Source organism: Pongo abelii, chromosome X (assembly GCF_028885655.2).
Source record: "Pongo abelii isolate AG06213 chromosome X, NHGRI_mPonAbe1-v2.0_pri, whole genome shotgun sequence".
In the NCBI taxonomy this organism is placed as follows: Eukaryota; Metazoa; Chordata; class Mammalia; order Primates; family Hominidae; genus Pongo; species Pongo abelii.
In genome coordinates this window covers 9,782,813-9,805,998 of record NC_072008.2, presented here as the reverse complement: position 1 = coordinate 9,805,998, position 23,186 = coordinate 9,782,813, and the positions used below count along the sequence as shown (strand labels likewise).

The following is a 23,186-nucleotide window of genomic DNA, read 5'->3' as shown; positions in this document are numbered from 1 at the left end:
TTGAGACAAGGTCTGGCTCTATCGCTCTGGCTGGAGTGCAGTGGCACTATCTTGGCTCACTGCAACCTCCACCTCCTGGGCGCAAGCGATCCTCCCACCTCAGCCTGCCGAGTAGCTTGGATCACAGGCCTGGGGCCACCACACCGGGCTAATGTTTGTATTTTTAGTAGAGGCGGGGTTTCGCCATGTTGCCCAAGCTGGTCTCCAACTCTTGAGCTCAAGCGATCTGCCCGCCTCGGCCTCCCAAAGTGCTGGGATTACAGGTGTGAGCTACTGCTCTTTAACATTGATCTGTTTCATTCATTAATTGTAAACGAAAATCCTGCCTCTGTGGGGTTATTTCCATGAATGAGAGAGGCCATAAAAAAAAAAGCACTAATTGGACAACCATCTCTACTTAGGAAAAAAGCAGTTATAGGGATCAGTCACAGTTTATGAACATGTTCTGGTGCCTTAAAGGCATCAAAATCAGGATGTCAGAGTCCCAAATAGAAAAGATCTAGCCCACGAGGCCTGTTTCTCTAGAAGACCAGTAAAGATGGCAGCTTTGGCGCTCTAGGTGGCAGAGAAACCACCAGGAAGGCTTGGTGAACGGGGAGAAAGGTAACCTTCCCAACCTTTCGGCTTCTCCTTCCACTTCCCTCCTCCTCCTCCCTCTTCCTCTCCTCTCAGCCCTCTCTCTCTCTGTCCTCCTCCTCCACCCGCCCAAGCATCCCCTCGTGAGGCCTCGTGGCGTTAGCCCAGTGCGCTCGGCCCCCACCGAGCCTGGCTCTACTGCAGGCGCTGGGGGTTGGGGTGGGGGAGGCCCAGGGCACATGATGCCGCCCCCAGCCCGCCCAGCACATGACCCAGGCAGGCCGGCGGGGTCCTGGCACACCCGAGCCGCGTCTGTGAGCACAGCCCATGGCCTCCCCGCGCCTAGGGACCTTCTGCTGCCCCACGCGGGACGCAGCCACGCAGCTTGTGCTGAGCTTTCAGCCGCGGGCCTTCCACGCGCTCTGCCTGGGGAGCGGCGGGCTCCGCTTGGCGCTGGGCCTTCTGCAGCTGCTGCCCGGCCGCCGGCCCGCGGGCCCCGGATCCCCCGCGACGTCCCCGCCGGCCTCGGTCCGCATCCTGCGCGCTGCCGCTGCCTGCGACCTTCTCGGCTGCCTGGGTAAGGGCGCGCGCGGCCCGCGGGTTGGAATCTGATCAGTGCCTGGGTGAGGGCGCCTGGCCCGTAGGTTGAGACCCTACTGGTGCCCGGATAAGGGCGCACGGCCTGTGGATTTGGACCTGTTCCGTGATGGAGTGAGGACGAGAGGCCCGCGGGTTGGAACTTGCCCGGTGCAGGGCTGAGGGCGCGTAGCCGGCTGGTTGGGACCTGCTCGGTCCCTGGCTGACGGCTTGAGGCCCGCGAGTTGGGACCTGATCGGTGTCCGGGTGAGGGCGCACGGCCCGCGGGTTGAGACCTGCTCAGTGCCGCGGTGAGGGCGTGAGGCCCTGGGGTTGGGACCTGCTCAATCTCTGGGTGAGAGTGCGTGGCCCGCAGGTTGAGACCGGATCGATGCCCAGGTGAGGGCGCATGGCCCGCAGGTTGGAACTTGATCCACTCGGGTTGGAACTTGATCGGTGCCCGGGTGATGGCGCACGGCTAGCGGGTTGGGCCGGGCGTCTGAACACTTGAACCACAGAGAAAAGAGAAAGCAGAGGCTGTTCCCTAGGGACCGGATGGGACGACTAGGTTTTTTTTTTTTTTTTGAGACGGAGTCTTGCTCTGTCGCCCAGACTGAAGTGCAGTGGCGCAGTCTCGGCTCACTGCAACCTCCGCCTCCCGGGTTCAAGGGATTCTCCTGCCTCAGCCTCCCGAGTAGCTGGGGGAGGCGCGCGCCACCATGCCCGACTAATTTTTGTATTTTTACTAGAGACGGAGTTTCACCATGTTGGCCAGGCTGCTCTCGAACTCCTGACCTCAGGTAATCCGCCCGCCTTGGCTTCCCAAAGTGCTGGGATTACAGGTGTAAGCCCCCGCGCCCGGCCGACTAGGTAGTTTTGCAAACAGATGGTCGGTAAAATTCCCATCCAAGGGACGTTGGGTTTTAAAAAATCCGTTTATTGTGTTTGTTAGAGGGAAACTTCGGATGGCGCAGTTAAGGAAAACCCAGACCAGAAAAAGATTTCCTCGGTTTTGCCCAACTGCACCAGGGAGAGACTAACAACTAACTTCTCTCTCTCTCTCTGTCTCGGTGTGTGTGCGCGCGTGTGTAAATTCTTTTCTATTGTGCACTATATATTCTCTCGAGTATTTTGTAAGCTGAAATCCCTTCCCTATTCAGGCTTTTTGGGTATGGTTTTTACACCACAGGTGTGCAAACTGCAGCCCTCAGAGCAAATCCTGCCCGTTTTCTAGGGCCCGCGAGCTAAGAGTGGTTTTACATCCTACTTTTTTAAAAATTAATGATTTTTTTTTTTTGAGACAGGGTCTCACCCTCTTGCCCAGGCTGAGTGCAGTGTCGCAATCACAGCTCACTGCAGCCTCGACCTCCTGGGTTCAAGTGATCCTCCCACCTCAGCTACCCGAGTAGCTGGGACTACAGCCACATGCCACCATGCTAGGGTAAATATATGTGGGGTCTCACTATGTTGCCCAGGCTGGTCTCCTACTCCTGGGCTTAATTAAAAGATCACCACCCTTGGCATCGTAAAGTGTTAGGATTGCAGGCGTGAGCCACCTCACCCAGCCCTAAAATGTTTTTAAAAATCAAAATTAAAAAATATTTCCTGGCATGTGACTATTACTGAAATTTAAATGTTAACGTCTACAAATAAAGTTTGATGGGAACGCAGCTATGTTGTTCATGTGCATTTGTGAATTATCCATGGCTGCCTTTACCCTACAAGGGCAGGGTGAATATTGGACTGAGAAAGTATGGCTCCCAAAGCCAAAAATATTAAGAATGACTTTGCCAACATCTGCTTTAAACTATTATGTGACACTTTATACAGACCTCTAAGCTAGATTTGGCCATTCTGTTTAGCTTTTTGGAACATTTCCACCATACATAAATGCAGTCTATAACAGAAACACTTACACTGAATCCCTGTATGTGGGATTCGTGGGGTACGGGTACCCGGCTCATCTGCTCCCCTCTTCACCCTCCTCACTGGATTAATGTGAAGCAAATCTCAGGCTCCATCATCCTGCCCATTCAGATCTCAGAGAGAGCTCTAAAACATAATAATTCTAAACATTTGCAACCCCAATATCATTATCACTTTATTTTTATTTCAGACAGGGTCTCACTCTGTTGCCCAGGTTGGAGTGTGCTGGCATGATCATAGCTCACTGCAGCCTCGAACTTCTAGGTTCAAGGGATCCTCCTACCTCAGCCTCCTGAGTAGCTGGAACTACAGGCATGCATCACCACACTGGCTAATTTTTGCATTATTTTTTCAGAGCTGGAGTCTCACCATCTTGCCCAAGCTGGTCAAACTTCTAGGCTCAAGCGATTGTCCTACTTCGGCCTCCTAAAGGTGCGGTGGCTCACGACTGTAATCCTAACTACTCAGGAGGCTGTGGTGGACGGATTACTTGAACCCAGGAGTTCAAGACTAGCCTGGGCAACGTAACAAGACCCAGGCTCTACCCGCCCCGCCCCCCCCCAAAAAAAAAAAAAAAAAGGCCCGTCCCGTCATGTTGGCATGCACATGTGGTCCCAGCTACTCAGCAGGCTGAGGCAGGAGGACCATTTGAGCCCAGGAATTCCAGGCTGCAGTGAGCCACGATCCAGCCTGGGTGACAGAGCCAAGACCCTGTCTCTAAAAAAGTAAGGTGTACCCAAACATCTTTTGAGGGTTAGTGAATAATACTTGCATATCCTTTAGCCTTTAGAAGGGAAGTGGATGAGGTTGTGAGCAAATAAGCAGAAGTCAGGAAAAGGCTGGGTGGTCGGGACCCCGTACTGAAAAATAAGAAATTTGAATGCCCATGGGATAGGGCTTTTATTAAGCTCAAAGGAATGATAAATGCTGAAAATTCTAAGGCACTGTACAGAAGAAAGGCATTGTTTTTGTTGGCAGTGGCTTGATAATGAGAAGATGTCTTGAGCTTTTTAGTGTTCACAGTTGTCGTTTAGTAGCGTATTACATAGTGTGTGTTTAGTGGTATATTACATGGTATGTGTTTAGTAGTATATTATGTAGTATTTGTTTAGTGGTGTATCACATGGTGTGTGTTGCATATTATATGGTGTGATTTTAGTAGTGTATTGCATAGTGTGTGTTTAGTGGTGTATGGCATGTTTACCAGTAAGCACTACTACATAGTATGTAGCTTAGTGTTGTTTACAGTTCTCCCCTTTATATTACCTAGCATACTTTTTTTTTTTTTTTCTCAGATGGAGTTTCACTCTGTCGCCCAGGCTGGAGTGCAGTGGTAAAATCTTGGCTCACTGCAACCTCCACCTCCCAGGTTCAAGCGATTCTTGTGCCTCAGCCTCCTGAGCAGCTGGGATTATAGGCGCCCACCACCATGCCCGGCTAATTTTTGTATTTTTAGTAGAGACGTGGTTTCACCATGTTGGCCAGACTGGTCTCAAACTCCTGACCTCAGGTGATCCACCCACCTTAGCCTCCCAAAGTGCTGGGATTACAGGCGTGAGCCACCATGCCAGGCTCTTTTTTTCTTTTCTTTTTTTTTTTGACACAGGGTCTCACTCTGTCGCCCAGGCTGGAGTACAGTGGTGCGATCTCGACTCACTGCAACCTCTGCCTTCCGGGCTCAAGCGATTCTCCCACCTCAACCTCCTGAGTAGCTGGGACCACAGGCGTGTGCCACCACCTCCAGCTAATTATTGTATTTTTGTAGAGATGGGGTTTCGCCAGGCTGGTGTCATCTTCTGGGCTCAAGTGATCCGCCGGCCTTGGCCTCCCAAAGTGCTGGGATTACAGGCGTGAGCACCGCGCCCAGACCCTAGTGTACTTTTAAACAACGGATATTGCATTACCTAACAAAGAATCATAATATGTACCATGAGTGTGCATACTGTTTTGAGGATATTAGACATTTGGGTCTAATAGCAAGAGAAACTCACAAAGAATAAATGTTAAAGGCAAATTATTGGGAATTAATTTATGAAAGTTTTAAATGTTGTGTTTAAAAAAAGAATGAAGGAACTATATATTCGAACTTCTAAAATTGTGCTTTTTGAAAAATTCTTATGTGAGGAATAACTAATATGGCCACTGAAAATGCAGCCGAGAAATACAGATTGCTAGTCACATATCGCAAGTAAACAAACAGACAAACAAAATAGGGATGAGCCTGTGGCCAACTATGGTTTACGTTAAAGTGCCTGCGTTTGTTTTCTACCATAAGAGTTATTTTCTGAGTTTCAGGCCAGGCGTGGTGGCTCATGCCTGTAATCCCACTTTGGGAGACCAAGGCGGACAGATCACTTGAGGTCAGGAGTTTGAGACCAGCCTGGCCAACATGGTGAAACCCCGTCTCTACTAAAAATACAAAAATTAGCTGGGCGTGGTTGTGGGTGCCTGTAATCCCAGCCACTCGGGAGGCTGAGGCAGGAGAATTACTTAAACCCGGGAGGCGGAATTTGCAGTGAGCGGGGTTTTTACCACTGTACTCCAGCCTGGGTGACAGAGCCAGACTCCATCTCAAAAAAAAAAGATAAATAAAAAATAAAAAAATTAAAAAAGGTTATTTTATGAGTTTCAATCTTCTTTTTCTCTCTCTGGACACACAAATATGTATTTTTTTTCTTCCTTTCTTCCTTTTCCCTCCTTGTCTTTTTCCCTCCCTCTCTCCCTCCTTCCTTCTTCCTTCCTCTCTTCCTATCTCTATCTATTATTTATCTATCATTTTTCCAAAGCAAGAAGTCAGCTTTAGATTTGATTAGGGTCAGATACAAAGTATTATCCAATTCTCTCTTAGGTATCGTGATCCGGTCCGCCGTGTGGTTAGGATTCCCAAATTTTGTTGACAGCGTCTCGGATATGAACCACACGGAAATTTGGCCTGCTGCTTTCTGCGTGGGGAGTGCGGTGAGTCCACTCCCCTCTGCATGCCCTCTCCTCCCTACTTATGCTCCTCAAATTGCAGCAGCAGCAAACCCTGGGAGTCTGTTAGAAATGCAGGTTCTCACGTCCTGCCCCATCCTGCTGATCAGGAACCCAGCCCTCTCTGTGTTTTAACAAAACCCTCCAGGGGATGCTGCCCAGACACTCACGTGTTGTTTCTCCCTCTTCTTCACAAATGCATCCTCTGCTTACATGGGGCCACAAGCAAAACTAGCTGGCACAGAAAAAGTTATCAATCTATTGGATGCATTTTGTTTAAATATATACTTAAATATATTAAATAAAACATACAAGCTGGGCACGGCAGCCCACACCTGTAATCCCAGCACTTTGGGAGGCCGAGGCAGGTGGATCACTTGAGGCCAGGAGTTCCAGACCATCCTGGCCAACAGGGTGAAACCCCGTCTCTACTAAAAATACAAAAATTAGCTCAGCGTGGTGGTGTGTGCCCATGGTCCTAGCTACTCAGGTGGCTAAGGCAGGAGAATTGCTTGAACCCAGGAGGCGGAGGTTGCAGTGAGCCAAGATCGCGCCACTGCACTCCAGCCTGGGTGACAGAGTGAAACTCCGTCTTCAAAGAAAAAAAATAAAACCACATAATTATATATAAACAAATTATTAAGTAAATAGATATCATATATACACAGACACACATACACATGTATGTTATGCTCCATCTGTCACAGTGGTGCTCAGGTGAGTGATTTGAAGCACATTCCCTGATGCTGTGTTGATTGCCCTGTGCTGGAGCAGAATTGCCAGTTTCCTCGCTTCCCTGTCCTCAGTGGCTTCCTAACTGCATCTATGGAGCCTCTGTCTCAGCCCGCAGTGGCGAGACATCTTGACCTTGTGTCGTTTCTAACACTGGAGTCCCCTTCCTCCATCTTCTCTTTGGAAGGACTACCTGAGTCCCTCCTCCCTGTACTCACCCTTCCTCAGAACAAGAGCTTCTATCTAGTTCAAAGCCCCCTTGAGCCTGCACCTCAGTTTAAATGACATATCTTGGAACTTCATCCTCCCTGCATACAAGTGGAGCAGAAGGCATAGTTCCTTAGTCAAATCCAAATGCCTACACCTATCCCGGGCCACACCCTCCTTGGTCCCAGGAACTGTGCCCACTTGTGTCCCGAGAGCTGTCACGTGCGGCTTCCTGACATCAGAGGAAGCTGGTGTCCGCCCTGCCGTCTCAAGGATGGGCTGGGCTTCTTGTACCTGTTTCCAGACATTTTGATGCAGGCTCTTCCCGATTGCAGATGTGGATCCAGCTGTTGTACAGTGCCTGCTTCTGGTGGCTGTTTTGCTATGCAGTGGATGCTTATCTGGTGATCCGGAGATCGGCAGGACTGAGGTATTCACCGAGGAAATGGGATTTCTGCCCTAGTTCTATTTTAGAGGGAAGATAAGAGATGGCACTGAGCGTTTAAAAGTATTTTGCAGTGTTGCAGACACCGTCATTCAGAATCTGTCAGCTGGCCCCTCCGCCTAGAAACATCCACGGCAGCTCATTTTTATAAGAGGCCAAAGGCACATTTAAAATATTAGCCAGGCACAGTGGCTTGTGCCTGTAATCCAACTACTTGGGAGGTAGGAGGATTACATGAGGCCAGGAGTTTGAGACCAGCCTGTGAAACTTAGTGAGAGTCCATCTCCAAAATAATAAAACAAAATCTTGAGGATTTTAAAAACCTTGAAAGCAAGTAATTCAATAAATGAAATATTTGGAACTGGACAAATGCTAAAACAGAATGGGCATGTATATATACAATTTTATTGTTTATTTTTTACTTTTTAGAGACAGGGTCTCGCTTTGACACCCAGGCTGGAGTGCAGTGGTGAGAGTATGGTTCACTGCAGCCTCAACCTCCCAGGCTCAAGCGATTCTTCCACCTCAGCCTCCTCAGTCTGTAGCTGGGACTACAGACATGTGCCACCAAACCTGGCTAATTTTATTATTTTTGTACAGATGGGGTCTTGCTATGCAGCCCAGGCTGGTCTCAAACTCCTGGCTTCAAGTGATCCTCCTGCCTCGGCCTCCCAAAGTGCTGGGATTACAGGCATAAGCCACTGCATAAACAATTTTTTATTATATTTAAAGGTTCAAAGGATGTATATATTGACACTTCATGCTAAATCTGGAACCTGAGAATGCCAGGGCTGGAAGTGGCTGCTTGGCAGGGAGTTACTCAGTGGTTAGTAGCTGGGGCACTGGTGTGTTTGAACTGATGCCCAGTCACTCATGAGCTGTGTAACTGTTGGCGAGTTGTTTAACTTCTCTGGACTTCTGTTTTCTCAGCTGTGAAATGGTACCCACCACACAAGGTCACTGCGAAGAGTAAATGTGATAACCCGTGTATATGGTTAAGAACAGTCCTGAAACGTTGCCGGCTCTTGATACCTATCAGCTGTTACAGTAGGTGGGATGCGCATGTGTTGAGGAAACATCCACATAGAAAGCTGAACTGACACAGAGAAGCTGGATGTGGCATGGCAGGGCTCCAAATCCAGGAAGCATTTGCCCCCACCAAGTGCATGGTCCACTTGATTCAGGTCCCCTTTGGAGGGAGCCCTTCCTTGCCTGTTTTTTTGTTCTGGTTTTTGTTTAAATACAGCTTTGTAGGCCAGGCACAGTGGCTCACACCTGTAATCCCAGAACTTTGGGAGGCTGAAGCAGGAGGATTGCTTGAGCCCAGGAGTTTTGAGACCAGCCTGGGTAATACAGTGAGACCCTATCTCTACAAAAAATTTAAAAAAAGATAGCCAGGCATGGTGGGGTGCAACGGTGGTCCCAGCTACTCAGGAGGCTGAGGTGGGAGGATGTCTTCAGCCCAGGAGGTCAAAGCACAGTGAGCCATGATCGTGTCACTGTACTCCAGCCTGGGCGACAGAGTGAGACCCTATCTCAAAAAACAATACAAACAAACAAAAAAACCCAGCTTTATAAAGGTCACCTGTTTAAAGCCTAAAATCCAGTGGTTTTTTGTGTATTCACAGAATTGCATAACCATCACCATCATCGATTTTATACCATTTTGATCATCCCCTCTACATCTCTGTGGTGGTTATTAGTCACTCCTCACTGCCCCCTCCCCACAGCCCCCAGCAACCACTTATCTACTTTCCGTCTCTGTGGAGCTGCATGTTCTGGACATTTCATAGCAATGGAATCATACAGTATGTGACCTTTCGTGTTTGGGTTTTTAACTCAGTGTAACATCTTCACGGTTTATCCGTGTTGTCACATGTCTGTGCTTCATTCCTGTTATGGTCTGAATGTTTCTGTCCCTCCAAAAATTCCTGTATTGAAATTCTAACCCCTAAGGTGATGGTATTAGGAGGCGGGGCCTTTGGGAGGTTATTAGGTCATAAGTGGGATCAGTGCCCTTGTAAAAGGGGCCCCAGAGAGCTCCCTCACCCCTTCTACCATGTGGGGACACAGCAAGAAGGTGCTATCTATGAACCAGAAGCGGGGCCTCACCAGACATCACATCTGCTATACCTTGATCTTGGACTCCCAGCCTCCAGAGCTGTGAGCAATAATTGTTTATAAGCCACCTAGTGTGTGATATTTTGTTATAGCAGCCTAAATGGACTAAAACAATCCCTTTTCATTGCTAAATAATATTCCAGGGTAAGGCTATACTACATTTTGTTTATCCATTTATCAGTTGATGGACATTTTGTGTGCTTCCATTGTTTCAACTACTTCCATTGTTTGGCTACTAGGAATAATGCTGCAACTGACATTTGTATGCAAGTGTTTGTGTGGACATATGTTTTCATCACATATTCTTGAGTATATATCTAGGTGTGTAATTGCTGAGCCATGTGGTAACTCTAGGTATAACCTTGTAAGAAACTGTTAAACTACTTTCAAAAGCAGGTGCACCATTTTACATTCTAGCAGTAATGTGAGGGTTGCAGTTTATCCACATCCTTGTCAATACTTGTTATTATCTGTTTTAATTTTAGCCATCCTAGCATGTGTGAATTGGTAACTCCTCATGGTTTTGATTTCACTGATGAGTAATGATGCTAAGCATCTTTTCATGTGCTGATTGGTCATGTATATGTCTTCTTAGAGAAATGTCTATTCACCTCTTTTGCCCATTATTTCATTGGGCTATTTGGTTTTTTATTGAGTTGTAGGAGTTCTTTATATATTCTAGATACAAGTAGCATATTACATATGTGATTCACAAATAGTTTCTCCCACTGTGTGGTTTGTCTTTACACCTACTTGATGATATCTTTCAAAGCACAAAAGTTTTTCATTCTGATGAAGTCCAATTTTTCTATTTTTTTCTTTGATTTCTTATTCTTTTGTTGTCATATCTAAGAAATCATTGCCTAACCCAAGGTCACAAAGATTTAGACCTATGTTTTCTTATGGTTTGAATGCTTAAATTTAGGTCCACTTAGAATTTTTGTGCACAGGTGACTAATGGGTCCATCTTCATTATTTTGCATGTGGATATCCAGTTGTCCCAGCACCACTTATTGAATAAATTTACTTTTAAAGCCAAATCAGTAAATAAAGATCATATGTAGGCTATAGAATATATTGGGTAATCCCAGTAGATCCCTGCTCTAAAATCATTGACATTCCTTATGTAGATCACATCATCAACTTTGGTCTCTCTGGCCTGAAGTTTAGTGCTTACTTCATTTTTATGCTTGTTCCTTCCATCTTTTTACCTTAGCTCCCAAACTCTTACACATCTGAACCAAACTGAGATATGCCTGGTTGTGAAAATTCTCCAGGGAAGATAGTCAAGGTCAGAGCCAGCCAATTAGGTGTATCAGTGAAGATTCATTTTGGCTACATAAAATATATATAATAATAATGACTTAAACAAGGTAGAGATTTCTCTTTCATGCTAAAGATGTCCAGAGGTAGGCAGTCCAGGACGCTTGTGATAGACATCAGGGACCCAGGTTCCTTTGATTTTCTGCGTCACTATCCTATTGTGTGACTTCCATCCTCAAAGTGTCATGGCCCAATATAGCTGCTGATGCTCCAGTCATCACACCTACATTCTGGGCATCAGGAAGCTGGAAGAGAGCAATGCAATGCAATAGAGGCTTGTGTTCCCCTGAGCCAGATTTAGGTAGTGTCTTGGTAGTTTCATACAATGCCAGTTACGTATTATTGGTCAGAAGTTAGATTTTTTTTTTTTTTTTTTTTAGATGGAGTTTCACTCTTAGTTTCTTTTTTCTTTTCTTTTTTTTTGAGATGGAGTTTCACTCTTAGGGTGAAAAAGATAGAGTTTCGCTCTTTTTGTCCAGGCCGGAGTGCAATGGCACAATCTTGGCTCACTACAACTTGCACCGCCTGGGTTCAAGCAATTCTCCTGCCTCAGCTTCCCAAGTAGCTGGGATTACAGGTGCCTGCCACCATGACCAGCTAATTTTTGTATTTTTAGTAGAGATGGGGTTTCACCATGTTGGTCAGGCTGGTCTCGAACTCCTGACCTCAGGTGATCCACCCACCTCAGCATCCCAAAGTGTTGGGATTACAGGCTTGAGCCACTACGCCTGGCCAGAACTTAGTTTCATGCCACACTTAGCTGCTAAAGGAGGTAGGAAATAGACTCTGTGAGCCGAGCATGCAGCTGCCCTCATGACATCCAGGTTATGTTACTGAGGGAAAAAAGGAAATATGGCTTTGAGTAGGTAATTAGCAGTGTGATAAAGACATGGCCCTGCAGCTCTCGTGATTGGCATGTCTCTGAGCATCCCTCAGTCAGTGTTGGAGAGGTTGGAGGTCTGACACAACTGTAGGTCTTATAGATGCCAGTTATGGGTAGAAGAAGTGTCTCAGAGTGCTGGAAGGAAGCTGGGAGAAGAGTAATGCCCCCTGCTGCCATAGGAGGATATATTACTTCACCTCCAACCACGGTGGGGATATGGGGGAAAAGGGATGGGGTCCCACGGGGCAGTCTGAGAACTGTCTGGATCCAGAGGACAGACAGGGCCCTGAGAAGCTGGGACAGGCAATCATGAAGCCCTCCTTACCCCAAGGATAGTGTTTGGGAGTTCATTTGGAGCTCAGTGATCAGAAGGCAGGATGTTGGGACCAAGGGTCTTCAGCCCGTGGGGGGCGCAGGCTTCTCCTGATCTGCTGTGGATTGGGGTTCAGACTTCTGCCCCGGTATGGGTTTCAGAGGCCCAGCCTGAAGTCAGGGTCTGGAATGCAGAGATTCTGCACTCTCAAACACCCAGCCCTTTGCAGAAAGCCTCTCTGTTAGTTATCTGAGTCTCATACAAAGTTTCTGGTTCCTAGCCCACATTGCTAAGACATACCCCCAACCCTCACCTGCTCCCAGCCCAGCCAGGCTAGGGAAGGGCCACGCCAGGAACCAGTCACAGTGTGGGAGGCAAAACATGCTGGAAGTGTTTCTTTTCCTCCTGAAGCTCTTTGGACTTGTTTCTTTCCTCTTGTCTCATTGTAGAAGGGTGTCCTTTCTCACTCAGATCCCTTCGTCCACACAGCTGATCTTCCAAGTCAAAGTCCCGATGGGGTGGGGGTTGTGATATTTGCCAGGCATCTGGTAGAGGTTTGAGTGACAGCCACGCATCCCATGGAGCCCCAGCCCCCTACCCCACCTCGTCCCATCAGACAGGAGAGGCAAACCCAAGACTGGACGGCACCAGTCAGCTCTGCAGAGCTTCCATCTTCAGTCTTCCTGCGGCATCTGGAAGGCTGCGGCCTCAACTCCTGGGGGAAACGGGGTGGGGTGTATGGAAGTACAAAGATGAAAGCTAGATACTGTGCAAGAATGCCAGCTGTGCAGGGAACGGGGAGGCGAAAGGCAAGTCCCCCGCTCTCCTCTCGGGAAGCATGTAGTAGCTGCTGGTTTTGCAGAGACAGCCTTCCCAGGTGGGACTGAGCATTCAGACTTGGCTATTAGGTGTGGAGGTGACTCTGGGAGGGCTTGGGGATAGGAGCTCCTTGCTTATCAGGTGAGCCAGGTATTCCGGAGGCATAAGGCCTCTCTCGCTGGGGAGCTATGAGGGCCCACACAGCTGAGAAGGAGCCCCACATTCATGTCCTTCTGTTGGGAAACCTCAGGTTCAGGTTTGCTGCAGATCCACCTGGATTCACTTCCATGCCAGAGGATCAGGTAGGAAAAAGCAAACCAGAGAAGCCCAAGCACAGCTCCTCCTCCCTTTCTGACATCTCCATAAAAAACTTTGCAGTCACAGCCATTGGCTGATTTCTTCTCTAAGCTATCCCCTCATCTTTTATAACTGGGTTTTTTTTGTGTTTTTTTTTCAGATTCTGTTTTTTTCAATTATTTTTATTTTTATTTATTTTTTTGAGACGGAGTCTTGCTCTGTCGCCCAGGCTGGAGTGCAGTGGCGTGATCTCGGCTCACTGCAACCTCCACCTCCCAGGTTCGAGGAATTCTCCTGCCTCAGTCTCCTGAGTAGCTGGGACTATAGGCACCTGCCACCACACCCAGCTAGTTTTTGTATTTTTAGTAGAGATGGGGTTTCACCATGTTGGCCAGGCTGGTCCTGATCCACCCGCCTTGGCCTTCCAAAGTGCTGGGATTACAGGCATGAGCCACTGCGCCCGGCCTTTTTCAAGTTTTATCTTATTGCAAATTTTTTTTGAACAGATGAAAAGAGCCCTCCAGTAGATTATCAGACTTACACTTAAACCGACACGGTCCTGTGGCCCACAGAGGCTTCTGTGACCCAGTCCCCAACACATGGCCTTCCTTCCCTCTGTCCTCTCTTACCCTCTCCACTCCAGCCACGCCCAGCTCCCGGCTTCTAGAAGGAGCCTGTATTCCTTTTTTTTTTTTTCCTTTCTTTCTTATTTTTAATAGCTGCGTCTCACTCTGTCATCTAGGCTGGAGGGCAGTGGCATGATCACAGCTCACTGCAGCCTTCAACTCCTGGGCTCAAGCAATCCTCCCGCCCCAGCCTCCTGAGTAGCTGGGGCTACAGGTGTGCACCTCCAGGCCAGGCTGCAGCTCACGTTCTTTGACTTGTGGCCTTTTCCTCCATCTTCAAAGCCAGCAATGGTGGGTTACGTCCTTCTCAAATTCCCTCCTCTCTGGTTCTCTGCAGCTGATAGTCTCTGCTTTCCTGGATTCTGGCAGTTACATTGGCCCAACCCAGATAACCCAGGATGACTTCCTTATCTCAAACATCCTTAACTTCATCACACCTGCAAAGTCTCTTTTGCCATATAACGGAACATATTCACAGGTTCCAGAAATTAGGACAGGGACATCTTTAGGAAAATGTATTTGGGCTATCACAAGTGTTTATCCACTTTAACTTATAAACATAGTCTCTGCCAGGCATGTTGGCTCATGCCTGTAATCCTAGCACTTTGGGAGGCTGAGATGGGAGGATTGCTTGAGCCCAGGAGTTTGAGACAAGCCTGGGCAACATAGCGAGACTCCATCTCTACTGAAAATAAAAATAAAAAAGTTAGCTGGGTGTGGTGGTGAGTGCTTGTAGTCCTAGCTACTTGGGAGGCTGAGGCAGGCTTGAGCTCCAGAGTTTGAAGTTACTGTGAGCTATCATTGTGCCATTGCATGCCCGTATGGGGACAGAGGGAAACCCCATCTCTTAAAACAACCACCACCACAAACATAGTCTCATCTTTTAGATTAATCACAGCTACGAGCCTGACTTCATGTAAAATCTTCTCCATCTAGCTATGGCCTCTGGGGCTGGCCCCCAGCAGGGGCACAGGCTGGAACATTACACTGATTCTTCTATGTCATCCTCTCAAGATGGTCACTCCCAGGCAGGCAGGGATTCTGTTTCCTGTGCCTAGAACAGGCATGATCTTTGCTCAATAAACATTCAGCCAATGTACACTGAGTGAGACATACTGCGCTGATACAACTCTGATTCTTTTAGTTGAGACGTAACTTAAATACTGTAATATTCGCCCTTTAAAGGTGTGCAGTTCAGTGGCTTTTAGTGCCATCTGCAAGGTTATACATCAGTTAGCCCCACTACTACTAGTTCCAGAACATGTCTGCCATCTCAAAAAGAAACCCTGTACCCATTAGCAGCCACCCCCCATGTCTGCAGAATCACACAATATGTGCACCCTTTGTGTCTGGCTTTTCACTCAGCATTGTTTCTGAGGTTCACCCATGGAGTAGCATGCATCAGTACTTCATTCAACTCGATGTTACCTTTGCACGTGCTGACAGCCATCTCGTAGGTTAAGGGTGTGGGAAGTGTTTCCTATCACTGGTCCCTCTTCTGTAGAGAATGTGCACCAGAAGGGAAATCCCAGAGTAACAGCGCTGATGGTCCAGTACATGTCTCCACCTCCCTGAGCACAGGATGCTGGTAAATCCCACTGCTGGGGCCGCCTGATTGTCCTCAAAGTGAAGACAGCTGGGCACCCAGGGCAGGCCCAGCCTTGTGGGAAAGCGGAGGCGGGCGGGGACGGCCAGCCAGCGTAAGTAGCAGAAAGCAGCCAGGCCTGACGTCCACCTGGCCCTTAGCGTAGTGGCACAGAAAGGCCGCAGAGGGTTTCCGTGTTCACTCATCTGAGAGGAGCAACTCACGGCTCTGAGAAGTGGGTCTGGCCGAGGTGATGCAGCTAGTTAATGTGCCAGGTGTTTGCATTCGGTTCAAACCTGTTGAGCCTCAGAGCATCTTCCTGGGATGAGGCTGTAAGAGGAGTAAGTGGTGAGGCTGGGAGGAGCACCTGGCGAGTGCTGTGCCCGTGAGGTGCAGTCTTAGTCCGTCCAGGCTGCTATAACAAACATCACAGACTGGCAGCAGCTTAGAAGCAGCAGAAATGTATGGCTGGGCGCAGCGGCTCACACCTGCAATCCCAGTACTTTGGGAGGCCAAGGCAGGTGAATCACTTGAGGTCAGGAGTTTAAGACCGGCCTGGCCAACATGGTGAAACACTGTCTCTACTAAAAATACAAAAATTAGCCGGGTTGGTGGTGGGTGCCTGTAATCCCAACTACTCGGGAGGCTGAGGCAGGAGAATTGCTTGAACCCGGGAGGCGGAGGTTGCAGTGAGCCGAGATTGCACCACTGCACTCCAGCCTGGGTGACAGAGCAAGACTCCAACTTGGAAAAAAAAAAAAAAAAAAAATACCATCTGACCCAGCAACTCCACTCCCATGTATACACCCCAAAGAACTGAAAACAGGAACCCAGCCAGGTGCAGTGGCTCATGCCTGTAATCCCAGCACTTCGGGAGGCCAAGGTGGAAGGATCGCTTGAGGCCAGGAGTTTGAGACCAGCCTGGGCAACATAGTAAGGCCCATCTCTACAAAAAAAAATTCAAAAATTAGCTGGGCATGGTGGTGCATGCCTGTGGTCCCAGCAACTTGGGAGGCTGAGGTGGGAGGATTGCTTACGCCTAGGAATTGGAGGCTGCAGTGAACTATGATTGCACCCCTGGACTCCAGCCTGGGCCACAGAGCGAGACTCTATCTCAAAACAAAACAGGAACTCAAACAAATACTGGTACATAACACATGTTCATAGCAGCACTACTCACAGTAGACAAACAGTGGAAACAACCTAAATGTCCATTGATGGGTGAATCTTGGCCCATGTATACAATGGAATGGTATTCAGTCAGAAAAAGGGAAGAAAGGGCCGCCGCTATGGCTCACGCCTGTAATCCCAACACTTTGGGAGGCCGAGGCAGGGGGATCACTTGAGCTGAGGAGTTCAAGAGCAGCCTGGCAACATGGCATAACCTCATCTCCACAAAAAATACAAAGAAATAGCTGGGCACGATGGCGTGTGCCTGTGGTCCCAGCTACTCAGGAGGCTGAGGTGGGAGGATTGCTTGAGCTCAGGAGACAGTTGCAGTGAGCCGAGATTGCACCACTGCACTCCAGTCTGAATGACAGAGCAAGACCCTGACCCCCAACCCCTACAAAAAGAGGAAAGAAAGGGGCACAGTGGCTCATGCCTATAATCCCAGCAATTTGGGAGGCCAAGGTGGGAGGACTGCTTGAGATCAGGAGTTCAAGACCAGCTTGGACAACATAGCGAGATACTGCCTCAACAGAATATTAAAAGAAACAAGGGAATGAAGAAAGTGATCCATGCTACAACGTCAGTGAACCTGGAAAGCATTATGCTGAGTGAAGGAAGCCAGGTGTAGAGGGCCACATAGCATATATTTCCATTTATATGAAATATCCAGAACATGCAAATCCACAGAGACAGAAACTAGATTAGTGGTTGCTAGCGGCTGGGGGATGGGCAAAGGGGAGTGACCATTTATATTAGTCTGTCCTCACACTGCTATGAAGAACTGCCTGAGACTGAGTAATTTATAAAGGAAAGAGGTTTAATTGACTCACAGTTCAGCGTGGCTGGGGAGGTCTCAGGAAACTTACAATCGTGGCAGAAGGCCAAGGGGAAGCAAGACACCTTCTTCACAAGGCAGCCGAGCGATTGTGGGGGTGGTGGTGGGGGAGGGAAATCCCCTTACAAAACCATCAGATCTCGTGAGAACTCACTCACTATCACGAGAACAGCATGAGGGAAACCGCCCCCATGATTCAATTACCTCCACCTGGTCATTTCCATCCTCTAACCACCTAACCAATTGATTTCCATCCAACAATGATTAGTGCAACTTGTTCTATCCCTTGGGATTTTGGAGATTACAATTCAAGATGAGATTCAGGTGGGGACACAAAGCCTAACCATATCACCAATTAATGGATATGGGGTCTCCTTTTGGAATGATGAAAACATTTTGGAAGGAGACAGTGGTGATGGCTGCAGAGCATTGTGAATGTACTAAATGCCACTTTATTATTCACTTTAAAATAGTTAATTTTATGTGATGTGAATTTCACCTCAATGGAAAACAACCAACCTCAGCAGCACGAGGAAACTCTTTGCCGAAGGGCTTTCCTCTGTGTACATTTTCCTGACCTTTCCAGAGCGCAGGAGCTGGCCTGGCAGTTCCAGGCAGGCCTCTGTGCCCCACTGAGCTGTGGCTGCTGTTGTGCTTGTTCCCTAGCACCATCCTGCTGTATCACATCATGGCATGGGGCCTGGCCACCCTGCTCTGTGTGGAGGGAGCCGCCATGCTCTACTACCCTTCTGTATCCAGGTAAGTTGGGACTCCAGCGCACCAGGCAGCCCCATCCTTGTCTCATCATGTGTTGTCTTGCAGGGAATACATGAGCCCCGACCCACAGAGTGGGCGCCTTGGAGGTTAGGCCGTTGTCTCAGGGACACATGAGGCCATGCTCACGGCCCAGCCCCAGAGGGCTGACTACAAAAGCTTGGAGAATGACCCTGGAGTCATTCTCCCTGGCTCTGCCTTTCTCGTTTGTGTGCATAGGTGCCCGTGCACACAAGCATGTACGCAAAGCTTTCCGCATATTCCCCTCCACGTAAGGTGTATTCCCAGCCCCTGTATTGGTACAGTTTTCTCATGCCCACTTTTGAGTATTTGGTCTTCAAGCTTCCTCTGGATGAGCAGGTGAGCTTAACATTCTAGGAATGAGTGTAGGATAATGTGGAAGAGGCCATAAGGATCCCTGGGCAGAGCTTATTCTCTAGCTTTGCTTCCTACGCTTTCTCACTTCTCTTCCATCCTCCACACAGAGGGAGATGTGGCCGCTGGAACTGTCTCAGGCATTTCCTCAAGTTTACATTCCTGTCCATGCAACCCTCAGTTGCAAAGCCAAGGTCTTTCCAAGGATATATACTCTAACTTCCAATGGAAAACTGGAAAACAGAAGTGGACAGTGTCTTTGTCTGTGATTTTTATACCAGGGATCAACACAGTGTAGCCCTCAGGACAAATCTGGCCTTCTTCCGTTTTTGTAAATAAAGTTTTATTGGAATATAGTCACACTCATTTCTTTATGTACTGTCTGACTGCTTTTGCATGACAACATCAGAGTTTAGTTGCCTCAGAGACCACAGTGTGGCCCATGAAGCTGAAAATATTTACTATCTGTTCCTTTACAGAAAAAAAATCTACAGAAAAAAATTGGTGTAGATAATTTATCTCCCTCTTTTCTCGCTTCTTGCAGCTACTCAGTGAGGATGTCTCCACATTGGTGTTGCCTTGTCAACCATGAATACAAGCAGGGAGCTCTGTGTAGATCCATCCATACAGTCTGCTTTTCTGGGGAACTTTAAAAGGACAGATGCAGTGTCAGCAGCTGTTATAACAAAATGCACTTAGTTGGAAAGGGAGTTTCTGTGGCTCTCCCTCGCCTGTGGGACCCCGGAGACTCCTGGCAAAGTTGCATCTGAGCCTGAGGGTGCCATTGCTGCAGGGCGCACAGGGAGCCTTGAGGTGCTCCCAGGATCTTTAGGAGCTGTTCCTTTTAAGCATCTTATCCTTAATCATCTCTTCATTTTCACAATGCCTGACCCAGGGCACTTGGGTCATGCTCACAGTCTCACTCTCTTATTTGTCATTTCCTTTCTGTCTTTGCATCGGAGTCACTTCTCTTTCTCCTTTCAAGCCTTTCCAGATTGAATTTTAGCCTCTACAGCTAAAGATAAAACTGCCTGTTAAAGTGGCAGCGTTGAGAGGTGGTATAGTAATTCTTCCTATGGCAAGAGGAGATGGGTATTGCATTTTTCCCACCTGATTTTTTTTTTTTTTTTTTTTTTTACATTTTCTGCCACTTTCCCCTCTGGTTTGACAACTCTGTCAATATTAAGGGTGTTTAATTTATTTTTTGTCATTCCCCCTTCCGTGGCCATGAGGCTGTTTGGTTAGCCCCTTTTCCGCCTCCCTCTTTGGTTGAGCTGAAGCAGACCTCCCTCCCCTTTGCCTTCAGTTTCCTCTTCCTCTGTGCCATTTTGCTTCTCTCCTACATTAAGCATTTCGCAGCTGAGAGTTGTTACCTTGGTAACACATGTTTGTGAGGCCCTCCAGCATTCTGTGGTGACCAGTGACTCCTATGACCCCTCAGTAGAAATCTTTGTCCTTTTCTCTGACAAGAACCTCTGAAACTATTGTTCTCCATAACCATGAGAACACATTTCCTCTGAAATATGCAGCTGGCATATTTTGAGTTGTTCAAGCCCAGGGACTGGATTTTATTCATGTTATTGCCCAAAACCATGTAGTAAGTACTCAAAACCTCACTATTTAATGGAGTGCCTTTGTCTCTACTTGAATTGCATTTTTTCCTTGAGACCCAGTGCAGGGAATCCCCCATCCCAGGGTGTTTTTCTTTCTGATCTTTTCCCAGCAGGAACCTTTAAAAGCTTCCTCCAGTGGAATGCCTTAGGGGTCCTCCCATTTCTGAGACAGAAATATGGTTGATCTCCCTTACTCTCCCGCAATTTATGGCTTGTTCCAGACATGAGAAATGACTCACATTTCCTTTGGGCAGTCAGAAGCAGATTTATGCATTTCCCTTTTTGTTCTCGTCCTCTTATCTTGACTTCCAGATAAGTAATGTCTTTTAGCCAAAGCTTTGCTTTTGAGAAGAATGACTTTGGTTTTCCTCTCTCAGGTGTGAGCAGGGCCTGGACCACACCATCCCCCACTATGTCACCATGTACCTGCCCCTGCTGCTGGTTCTCGTGGCGAACCCCATCCTGTTCCAGAAGACAGTGACTGCAGGTAAATACTAGGGAAGCTCTCTGGGTACACGGCCACTGGGAGCGGCCCCTTGCCTCGGGCTCAGACAGTGACACACGTTGTCCTGGAATTCTCCAGGACAGTTGACCTCATTTGTCATCCTCCAGAGACATCAGCAGAACACAGCTGCAGAAAGTAAGCAGGTTCAATAAATGAAAATGTGCAGGCCTCTGCCCGCACAAGTTCTGCGCCATCGTTTGTTAGCTCAGTGCCAGGACTAGTTGACTTTTCACTTCTGTACTGGGCTTCTCCTGGGTCGGCTGCAGGAGTGCCCTTGGACGACTGTGGAGGTGTGAGAGGAACAGAAGGAGAAGAGAAGGGAGGGAGAAGGGACTGAGTCTGTACTGAGGCGGCTCCAGCCCCATAAGGCACTTGGCTGATGTTTTTTCTCAGATGGGCAGGAAACAGGAAGCGGAGCACAGGAAATGAGTCAAGGTCAATGGTTAGAAAAGGATAAGAGGAATGAAGTCGTTGACAACATGTCTGGGAAAGACTTCTAGGCTGGGGCTGGAGACCTGCAGTCCAGCCCCTACTTTCCCCTCAAGGAAGTGTGTCCTGGAGTGAGCCTCCCTCCTCAGGCTGCCAGAGATCTCTCAAGGGGAGAATGGGAATAAGGAAATTTGCCTTAACTGAGAGGTCCTTTGAAGATCACCTGTTGATTGTTGAACTTTTTAAAAACATCGTTGAGAGTACTCTATCATTGGTAATAGGAAATTATTGTGATTCTTCAGACCATTCTCTTCATATCTACACTTTTTGTTTTTTTTTTTATTGAGACGGAGTCTCGCTCTGTCACCCCAGGCTGGAGTGCAGTGGCGTGATCTCAGCTCACTGCAACCTCTGCTGCCCATGTTCAAGTGATTCTTGTGCCTCAGCCTCCTGAGTAGCTGGGACTACAGGCAAGCGCCACCATGCCCGGCTAATTTTTTTTTGTATTTTTAGTAGAGACGGGGTTTCGCCATGTTGGCCAGGCTGGTCTTAAACTCCTGACCTCAGGTGATCCACCCACCTTGGCCTCCCAAAGTGCCAGGATTACAGGCGTGAGCCACCATGCCCAGCGCATATCTACATTTAAATATAGTGTGTTAAATATAGCATTTTAAAACAAAATCTCATCAAAAATAGTGATTTGAGCTGATGGAAAAGACTTATAGAAAAAAGACTGAAAAGAAATACACTAAGATGTTAACAGTGGTTATCTCTGGGTGGAAGGACCATGGGTCATTCATACTTGTCTAAACTTTTAAATATTTTCTAACTTGTCTATAAGAAGAAACTAAATTTTTTTCAATATTTTAACAAGTGTGCACTATTTTTATTTTTTTGAGATGGAGTTTCGCTCTTTTGCCCAGGCTGGAGTGAATTGACGTGATCTCGGCTCACTGAAACCTCCGCCTCCCAGGTTCAAGCGATTCTCCTGCCTCAGCCTCCCAAGTAGCTGGGATTATAGGCACCTGCCACCACACCCAGCTAATTTTTGCATTTTTAGTAGAGATGGGGTTTCACCATGTTGGCCAGGCTGGCCTCCAACTCCTGACCTCAGGTGATCCACCTGCCTCAGCCTCCCAAAGTGCTAGGATTACAGTTGTGAGCCACTGCACCTCTATTTTTATAACAGAGAAAATGAGCTTTTAAAAATATAGTTTCTGAACTAGGAACATTCAAATAAAATTGGGAATTTATTTATTTATTTATTCTGAGACAGAGTCTTGCTCTGTCACCCAGGCTGGAGTGCAGTGATCTTGCCTCACTGCAATCTCTGCCTCCTGAGTCCAAGGGATTCTCGTGCACCAGCCTCCCGGATAGCTGGGATTACAGACATGCACCACCATGCCCAGATAATTTTTGTATTTTTAGTAAAGACAGAGTTTCACCATGTTGGCCAGGCTGCTCTCGAACTCCTGACCTCAAATGATCCACCCACCTTGGCCTCCCAAGTGCTGAGATTACAGGTGTGAGCCACTGCACCCAGCCAAAATTGGGAGTTAACATAGTCATGTACCTGTGTTAATTTCATAGTTGTGAAGAACATCCCCATGGTTGCATAAGATGCTTACATTGAGGGGAATCTGGGTAAAAGGTAGGGGTATATGGGGACTCTCTGTGCTATCTTTGCAACTTTTACGTAAATCTAAAATTATTTCAAAGCAGAAGTTTAAAAATGTGTATATTCCTTAGGGTCTATGAGGACTCCCACCTGGAAGTTGTGAGGAATGAATGTCAGTGACTTCCTTTGCTTCCTGCCCCTCTGGCCTTGCTTGTGGGCTCACACCTGCTTCCATTGCCTTCTTTGTCACTCCGTAAACATGAATAATGAACAGCATACACAGTTCCTTCTGTTCTTCACAGTGGCCTCTTTACTTAAAGGAAGACAAGGCATTTACACGGAGAACGAGAGAAGGATGGGAGCCGTGATCAAGATCCGATTTTTCAAAATCATGCTGGTTTTAATTATTTGGTAACCTTTCTTCTATATATGTGTATTTTTATTGCCAGTGGGAAGGGCTATGGA

General features: G+C 47.7%; 1 protein-coding gene across 3 annotated transcripts in view; it reads left to right on the top strand.

Annotated features, from left to right (window-relative positions):
* Nucleotides 1-594: 594 nt before the first annotated feature.
* Nucleotides 595-23,186, top strand: part of GPR143 (G protein-coupled receptor 143) — a 42,270-nt gene continuing 19,678 nt past the window's right edge. For 2 of the 3 annotated variants that reach the window (XM_054544327.2, XM_054544326.2), the window contains exons 1-6: nt 813-1,153; nt 5,927-6,036; nt 7,326-7,420; nt 18,074-18,166; nt 20,547-20,656; nt 23,024-23,132. In XM_054544327.2, the coding sequence (XP_054400302.1) occupies nt 904-1,153; nt 5,927-6,036; nt 7,326-7,420; nt 18,074-18,166; nt 20,547-20,656; nt 23,024-23,132 (767 nt within the window). In that variant the 5' untranslated portion in view covers nt 813-903. Of the gene's footprint in view, nt 1,154-5,926; nt 6,037-7,325; nt 7,421-18,073; nt 18,167-20,546; nt 20,657-23,023; nt 23,133-23,186 lie in introns of all 3 variants that reach the window. The other variant, XM_054544328.2, reaches the window with a different exon arrangement.